The sequence below is a fragment of the Anopheles darlingi genome, chromosome 2 (assembly GCF_943734745.1).
Source record: "Anopheles darlingi chromosome 2, idAnoDarlMG_H_01, whole genome shotgun sequence".
NCBI lineage: Eukaryota > Metazoa > Arthropoda > Insecta > Diptera > Culicidae > Anopheles > Anopheles darlingi.
In genome coordinates, this window is record NC_064874.1 from 20,122,814 (window position 1) to 20,132,091 (window position 9,278).

The following is a 9,278-nucleotide window of genomic DNA, read 5'->3' on the forward strand; positions in this document are numbered from 1 at the left end:
ACAGCGTGCGGTTAAAACGAGGCATAAACAAACACCGAAATAAAAGTGGTTAATGAGAGGAATAATCATAAAACCCATGCAGCTTCATCACCCCAGGCAGCACCTTCGCTTCGCGCTCTAACGATCCTGCCCAAAAGGTATCAACTTTCCGCCGAATGCCGACAAACGGCTCGGCCGGGAAACATTCGGTTTCGCCGTGCTAGAACCCGAATCCTGCGAAAGGCAGATGATGCGTGCGCTCCGGAAAACAATGAGAAATGATACATTACAATCAACGTATCCATTCCATTCGCATCCATTTCAGGTTCCATCTGTTAAGGCGCTTCCACCAAACGTCGGCCCGGGCATGCTGCCAGTGGCGGCTTCCTTTGAAATCGCGTTGCAAAGACCGCAGGTTTTCTTCTCCGTGAAAACCGTGTTTTCCGCTGATTAAGACGTTAGGCCGTTCGTTTGTCGGAAAGTGAAAAATACAAAAGTCAATCTCCATCCTCCCACTCGCTCACGCTTTCTCTCGAGTCAACCGCACCTCGCGCCCCCGTGTTTGCTTAAAACAACGCACGATTAATCAATTCTGAGGTGCAGAACCTTCCCACTAAACGGTGGGGGAGAGATGGTGGATTTGCAAAGTGACAAGGTCGAAGAAAATGAGTTGCGGTTCCTGTCTCTTTCCACTTTCCACTCGCGGGAAGAATGTGACCCAAAACAAATGCAAACGCAAAGCAACCCCAAACAGAGACGACGACGACGATCGACGATCTTCTTCGGGGCCAACAGGAAAGGACGACGACAACGCCAGGGGGGGAAATGGAAACGTACAATCCGAAGCCGAAGGTTTTCCCAACACACACACACGCGCGCGCGTACACACACACAATGACACGATCGCACATGGTGTCTCTTTTCTTCCTGCTAGCCTTTTGCCCTGATCTTCGGGGACGCTTTTCCATCCTGCTTCAGGCCGTTCTCGGAGGTGGAAAACAGCTCGCGACACACAGCAGCTGAACATACGAGGTGGCGACGGCGTGGGAAACTCATCTGCCTGCGCGCCGCGAAGACGATCCGCAGTCGTGCTCGGGATTTCACTCGGTGTTGCTCGCGGAACCTGCTACCACCAGTAAAGTAGGCGACGGTGAAAATGGAAAGAAACTTCTTGGCTGTGATTTGCGCGCCCGTCTAACTACCGATCTGATGTTCTGTGATTTTCTTGATGCGATTGGCGCGTTTTCCATCTTGTGTGTTATCAAACCGAAGGAGTGTGTGTGTGTGTAAAGGATAGACCCGAAACCCTGGCAGATGATGCCAACCGATCTCTGCTTAAACCAGCCACCTACAAATGACCACTGGATGTCCGCGATGTCCACGAGCATCGCGCTCGCTGAATTCAATTGATAACTGAATACAACACTCAATGCGAGATAATGACAAGATGGTGGAACCGATTACCGTAACGTTATGCTTGCGCTGTCACCGAGGAAAGGTGTGCACGAGGTGTGTTCGCGACGATTATCTGTAAGCTGGCATCGGTCCCTTCCGTCGTGTGGCCGTGTGATTGGGGAAGAGAAGTAAATTCCGTGTGCCATGCAGCTGCTGCTTCAGTAGTTCGCGAATCATCTTACGGCCATGTGCTTCAGTGCCGTTATCCTCCTGCTGTACTAACAGTGTACTAAAAACCCGCAAACAACTGAATTCGACGACAACAACCGTGACCGTGCGTGTGTGGTTCGGAACGTGGCGCTGTGCTCGGTTCACCGTCCCACATCTTCATCTCCATTATTCGGTGTATGTGGAGTGTGTCAGATTCCGGTGTCACGGTTTGAAAATAAGCTAGCGTCCATCGCGTGAAACCGTCACTTCCGTCGCTCCCTTGTCGGATGCGATCTCGTACGCCCGATGGTGTGTCGCTCGTGCCCTCGCAACCATTTCCGATTCTCGTTGTGAGGATTTATTTTCACGCGCAAAGTGTCCGTGTGTGCTCCGGGGGGTGGGGTCAAGTCCAATCGAGTCCAACCGCGGCACATCATCCAGAAGACGGTTTTGACAGACAGTGAGAGTGTGGCGAAGTGGTGGCGTAGTGCTACAATTTAGGAGTGGCATTCGTCTGCAAAAACACACGATCCGTAATGGCTATCCGGGTAACGAAGAAGTGTTGCCTCCTGTCCACGCTCGGTGTGCTGATTGTGGCCGTAGCCCTGACCGTGACACTGGTGCTGGTGCTGCGAGACGATGAGGAGATCCGCGAAACGTACCGCTTCGCGGCCAGCTCGGTTGAGTTGTGGCTCGAGGAGCAACCGGACCATCGGTACGTGCTCAGCATACATCGAGGTAAGGGCTAGGATGGAAGTAGAAATCGAGTCGAGATCCATCCCCAAATCAAATCCGTTTACTCGTGGACGCGATGAGTGAGGAGCAGCTGTTTGTTTTTCCCCGTGGCCAAGAGTTTGTAAATTAACGATCATCAATTCACGCGCACGATCGACTGGATCCTGTTGTTTTCGTTGGCCGATTTTACGGTCTGCAGACCGGAACTTGTTGAAAACATTAAGAAGAAAACACCAGATGATCGGTCGCTTTCGACGGGGGATTTTAGAGCGATTTATGAAAACAAATCGAAATGGGTAAAAAGACGATGCTAATGGCGATGAGTGGCATTACAGATGCTATGTATTAAATGAGGGTGATCTTGGAACGATAAACATCCTTGAGAAAACCGATAAAATAATGGCGGCGAAATAGATTACACTTGATGTCCATTTAGATTTTATCTGTAGCTCCTGCAAAATGCCGTGCTGGTTTCGAAAGCACGATCACAAGAAGCCCGCATTCCATGCAGCTCTCATGGTCCGTAAATCCAATGATCCACTGTATGATTTGGTTTTAAAATTGAATTTCTTTCCTTCCGTCCGTTTGTCCGAAGTGTTTCATTCCCTTGAAAAGTGAGTGAAGGACATGAACCCATTGAAAATGATATTCAACACCTTACGGACGACCTCGCGTAAGGGTGTCAAGTCCAGCAATCTGTTCCATTTAGATATTCCTCTGTCTCTCGCTCATCCGGCGTACATCAAACAAAGACCACCCACCGCGGCCCGTGTTGCCATTAAGACTGGCCTTCAATCTGTTGCATCACAACTGCATCTCACCGGACTGGCGCTGCCCACCGACTACATTAACGCTCGAAAGACGAACGTTTGAGGGACATTTTTGGCATCGAGTTCACAGCACATCGCCGCTGACACGGCGTGGCAAAGATCAACCCAAATGGAAAGATCCCTTCCACGAGAGCATTTCCAAGTTGATACCGAACCGGCATCGTTGCAACAGTGTTTTTAGGCATTTGGAATTACTACTTGGCCAGTTTAGAATTACAGTTTCAAGCAGAGATGGTTCGGTGCCGTCTAAAGGACCACAATTACGTTGCACCGTGGCACGGCGTTGCCCCTCACCACACAAATGACTGTCTTCAGCCGGCATAAATCAAAAGTGCAGCTTGGCGACTCAAGCGATTGGCCGTAGCCCAACCCCCTTTCAGAGTCGGTAATTCGATCAGTTTCAAGTGAGCGAGAGTGAAACTTCTTGACTGCTAGCGTGTAAGCAATACCGTGGCATTCCATTCCATGTTTTTTTTTTGGGGGGGCCCATCCATCATCGGAACAATTTCAGTTGGGCCCCGGCAGGACCCATTTAAAGGGCGGAACAAGAGTTGCTTTGCATCCCTTCGATTGGAATGACGACGAGTGCATGTTACCGTACCGACACTAAGTATAGGGGGGAGGGCCATTCCTACTAAACGATGGCATGCAGGCAGAGCACCATGCAGCATACACCAGCAAGGAACATGGGGATACCAGTGCATCAGACCAAACTGTTGGTAATTAGTGTTGGCACTAATGTGAGCTTCGCTAATCCATTTTAGAATGGGTCTGAGCCAACCCGCACACAAGCACATACACACGATGTTTTCTTCCCTCGGAAGAACGCTCCCCCTCGCGAGTGATTGAGCTGGCCAGTAATCGGCCCGAAAATCGCCGCTCAAACCCACCGCTAATCAGCACATTAGCCGAACGCGGTTAGGAGCGGGATGATCCTTTCTTGACATGTTTACCGATTCGGGACACCGCATCGCGTGACTGACCACCGCGTGCGAGTTAGTTATCACACGTCCGACATCCGACGTCTTCTGAAACCGCCACAAACCGCACAGGATCGTGGTTCGGGGTTTTGTTGAATTGTTGAATGATGGATGAGATGGACGCGCGCCCGTCCGCCTTCTCGAGCACTGTTCCGTTCCATTGCGTCTCCGTCGACTCCGTTGACACACACACACACACGCGAGGCAGACATAATAAAAGAGCAGCTACATCGCACCAGGGGGACTCCCATGACAGACGACATGCAAAACAGAGCATTAAGTAAACGGCCACGATCGGCATCGGCAGCAACAGCAACGGCATCATGCATGTCAGCCACCGCCATCCCTTACCCGATCATCCGCCCGAGACAGGATCACCGAGGCCAGGATTCATTCGCGCGATCGAAACCGGTGACGGCGGCGACGGTAGCGGTGTTTACATTTTTCGTTGATTGATGGACGCCCCTTCCCCCTTCGCCGGAACGAATCAGTGGCCTTCTAGGTGCGAACGCCGGCAAAGAAATGTCGGCCACCGCGTGACGCTGCAAGAAGCAAGAGCGGAAAACATAAAGTTGTAGCGTCATACCGAGAGAATCGCGAAGCGTGAGGAGTGCCGGGAATGGCATGGAATCCCCTGCTTGGAGTAGCGCCACAGTAGTAGCCGCGTCCTGCCAACCAGTGCTGCCAGATCGTTAATGGAGATGGACAAGACAAGGAAATCTGGGTGTGGTATGGTATGTCGCTGGCGCTTGCTGCTGCTGCTGCTGGGTGGATCTTTATGATCATATTTTTGGAGATTAATTTTAGAACGATCTAAAAGACTGATGCCAATTCGAGAAACGGTGACGAAGGAGGCGGTGCCGCAGACGGTGGGAACAGGCAACGATAGATGTCGATCCACTGTCATTGGCCAGGGACCTGACCAAGAGGGAAACTGACAATCACTTGGCACAACAAGCAAGCGAGCAAGCAAACGGAGGTTTTATCCGGTGTCCGCTGTCTAGTTGCTTAGTCTAGTCGCCATCGACCATTAGCCGCTTCCCGTATCCCGTATCCGATTGCCGTCGCGCCATCTTTGATTAGGGGCACGACGCTTTCACCGTGTGCTCTTTGGTCACCTCACTTGTCTACTATTTTTTGGGTTATAGGGCGGTACGAGGAAGTGATGTTGATCTCTACTGCACCTCACTCATAAATCATCGATAGCCATTAGGGGGAAGGTGGAAGTTGATCGGTGGAGGATTCCCCGTGCCCGAGACCACGTGCCAGAATAGATGAAATACTCATCTTGAGTGTGATGTTCGTTTAGATATATTGCTTTGGAGTTTTGAAATTTAATCCTAGATACCAGCGCTCGAGGTGGTGTTGACAAGCGAAGAGGCGGGTTTTGCAGGAGCTAGACGCTTAGGAGGAACAGACAAGATGCTATATATTGGCTTAGCTTTAACCAGTGCGAACGAAACAAAAGAACACGAAAATAACAAAATAATTTGTAAAAAGACTTCTCGACTTGACTGATGCAAATTCGCAAAAAATGAAATAGATTGTTCCAAGAGACCGTTACAGCGCAGCAGGGATCAGATCTTTCAAAGAGAACGCCCTTTTCAAAATATACTTTATGGTCGAAGCTTGACCATGCGCCTCCATACAAACCTCCTTGTGGTATTCATTCCGTTTTATTATTCCCCAAAAATCAATAAGACACACTGTAGTGTTGGTAGAACGTTTCGGCAGTTTAAAGAATACACAAGGACATAAAAGGAACAGTTTGATATATCCTTTTGGCTCAGTGCTACATATTGGAACACCTGAGTACCCGAGAAACATTTGAGATATTTTTTTCGTTCTTGAAACATCGTTTGAAATCGAAACTCTCTTCGCTTAGTTCAAAGTCCCACAGAAAACCCAGGGAATGTTCCATGATATCTCGAACTAGACAGAACTAGTGAGTGCCTGGCAGCAGTGGCCCATTCATTACCATCAGCGATACTACGAAAAGGCGACACAAAGCATTCCCTGTAATCTGCTGCTGCACTGATACGGCGCTTGACGGCCTGGCGTTCATAAAACAATAAACCGTAACCGCATAAATTCTACCTATCGCTGTCAACCTTTTGATCGGTAGCTATCTGACACCCAACCGTGTCCGGTATTATCAAACGTCCCCAGAACAACAACGTCCCCGTTTATTGTTCATTCCGTGGTGCCTCCACTAATCTGAAATCAATTGACACCCCCTCGCAAGCATGTTGTCTTCTTATCACCTTACTCCGCTCGCTCGACCAGCGTGAACACTTAGGAAGGATATTACGCAATTGGCACCAAAACATCAGAGACGAACAAAGCGGATGCACACCGCGACACATGATGCCCTCCCACGGGGTACGCTGCCGAGTGCCATCATCTTTCGATCATACGCATCATTTCCGCGCGAGTTTCGCGCCACATCTTTCATGGCTCTCTCTCTCATTGTGGGGTTTTGCTCTGCACGCGCGTCCCACGTGTAATAAGAAGGGGCGCCAAGCTCGGCCAGACTATAGATGCCGCGTAAATGTGGTCATAATTAATGGGAGTTTCCCGGTTGCGCGCTTCCTGGTACGCAGCGCCGGGCGCGGGCGCACCGCACTTGAGTTGCAAAACCCATAAATCTTGCCCTCGGTCAAAGCGCACGATCATGGACGAGAGCGAGGGCGTTTGCCGTTGGCCAAAGACGCCTGGCACACACGCCCAGGGCGGTAAGCAAATGGTTCGGAATTAATTTCGGGCCAAAGAAATTAATTACTCACCGCTCCCCTCCCAAGAGACTGCGGGAAAGCTAGGCTGCTGGGTGCCGGCTCCTGGCACGCTTGCAAACATGAAGGATCAACGGACGGCGAGAGTTCGATGCGGATGGGTTGCGATTATGGGGGCAAGATTGATTGATATTATTTATGATATGGTATGGTTGAGTTCTGCTGCCGATCAGCTGCTCGGTGATGATGCCGTTACCGCTCTTCTCTCGTCGGCTTTGAGGTTTGGAGATTTACTTGGAATGCTATGGTGCGAGTGCGAGAGGCAAACATACAAACACAACGTGGCAGGGCGTTTGAAGCGCGCATAAATTAAGCCCCCGGAGGAGGACGACGTGTGGTACGCTTGACGGTTGCGGCGAGCAGATCTGCCCGTTACAAATCAATTCTGTTATTGTTGCTGTTGGTATAATTCTTGTTTATAAAAAAAAAGATTTTTTCTCCTACCATCGGACGTGCATTCTGGAAATATAATGGTTTACTCTCTTGCTTAAATTTCATTCCAACAGGTGAAAATACTCTACAGAAGATCACCCTCGATCACGATTTCACGGACGATTCGGACATTGAAACGTTCCCGAAAGGGCTACGGTTGTACGGGAACGGCCATAACGTCGAGATTCGTGAGCTGGAGGATACGGGCGGGTTCTCGTACTTCAGCATAACGCGCACGTTGCGCAAGGGCCAGATCGCGAGTGACATTGTGCATCTACATGGAACGGTTGATGGTGCCGATGGTGCCGCCAACGCCGCTCCGTTGCACTGGTACGGTGGGCCCGAGCAAATGGAGCAGTACTATCCGATCGAGCAGCTGCGATTCGATGATTACGCGTATATCACCAAAGAGCTGCACAGTGCGGCCATCATGGAGCGCTACTGGGTTAATACGGCCGGTGTGTTCTTCTACGTCGACAAGGAGGTACCACTGTTCATCGATCAGGACGAACAGGTGCTACGGTTAACGGCAAAGAAGTCGATACCGTACTACACGTACGATGAAGAGTTCGTTTTCAACTATCGCGTTGGTGTGGCCTCGGATGTACGGGACGCACACCAGCGTGCGGTCGAGCGTGTTTTGAACCAACCGGTCGACATTCCGGACGAGCGTATGGTTCGGCATCCGATCTGGTCGACCTGGGTACGATACCGACGGCCGATTAGTCAGCAGACCGTACTTGACTTTGCCCGCGAAATCAATGCTTACGGATTCAAGAATGCCCAGCTCGATGTGGACGATCTGTGGGAGGTGTGCTACGGTTCGCTGACGTTCAACTCCATCACCTTCCCGAATGTGACGGAGATGACGGAAACGTTGCGCGAAATGGGGTTCCGCGTAACGCTCTGGATCCATCCGTTCATCAACAAGAACTGCGATCCTTGGTACACCGAGGCACTGAGCAAGGGGTAAGTGATTCTAGGGCGAAAGGCGTGGCGACAATGGCGATCCTAATACTAAATTACGTAAATTCGTACACAGATATCTAGTAAAGTCTCATAACGAAACGATTGGCTACAACACTAAGTGGTGGAACAGCGGCGAGAACGAGGCTTCGTACATTAACTTCAACAATCCGGACGCAGTCGAGTGGTATAGGCGTCGGCTGCGCGAACTTCAGGATCTGGGCATAGACAACTTTAAGTTTGATGCTGGTGAAACGAGCTGGGCACCGGAAGATCCGGATATCGACGGTGAGAAGGCACTGTTGCCCTCGAGCCAAACGGTCAACTTTGTTCGCATGTGTGCAGCGTTCGGTGGCATGATCGAAATACGTACCGGTTGGGGTACCCAGGATTTGCCCGTTTTTGTCCGAATGCTTGACTTTGATACGCGGTGGGGCTGGAACAATGGTTTGCGATCGCTGGTACCGACGCTTCTGCAGATGAACCTCAACGGTTATCCGTTCGTGTTGCCCGATATGATCGGTGGCAACGTGTACGGGGATGATATACTGACGAAAGAGCTGTTTATCCGCTGGCTGCAAGCAAGTGTCTTTATGCCGAGCATACAGTACTCAAAGACACCGTGGGACATCGATGAGGAGGTACAACGGTTCGGCGATTGTTAAACAAGTACTTGCTTATTCAACAATTGTTATCTTCTACTCCAAAGAGTGTTACGCTGGCGAAGAAGTTCACCAATCTACACGAGTCGTACGCCGACTACATCATTCAGCGGATGCGGCTGGCAGTCTCGCATGGTACTCCGGTGAATCCACCGATCTGGTGGCTAGATCCAACCGACAAGATAGCCCAAACCGTCAACGATGGTACGAGTTCTTTGTGAGGTAAAGCAAAGCATCGTTCTTAATGGTTTCATTCCTTCCTTTCCAGAGTACCTTCTCGGGGAGGATATTGTGGTT

At 50.4% G+C, this 9,278-nt stretch overlaps 1 protein-coding gene across 1 annotated transcript in view; it reads left to right on the plus strand.

The window, feature by feature from the left end:
* Nucleotides 1-1,028: 1,028 nt before the first annotated feature.
* LOC125948844 (myogenesis-regulating glycosidase-like) overlaps nt 1,029-9,278 on the plus strand; it is an 8,520-nt gene continuing 270 nt past the window's right edge. Inside the window, exons 1-5 of the mRNA XM_049675324.1 lie at nt 1,029-2,322; nt 7,428-8,322; nt 8,396-8,960; nt 9,029-9,185; nt 9,250-9,278. The exon at nt 9,250-9,278 is cut by the window's right edge and continues 270 nt beyond it. Coding sequence (XP_049531281.1) covers nt 2,121-2,322; nt 7,428-8,322; nt 8,396-8,960; nt 9,029-9,185; nt 9,250-9,278 — 1,848 coding nt within the window. The 5' untranslated portion in view covers nt 1,029-2,120. The remainder of the gene's footprint in view (nt 2,323-7,427; nt 8,323-8,395; nt 8,961-9,028; nt 9,186-9,249) is intronic.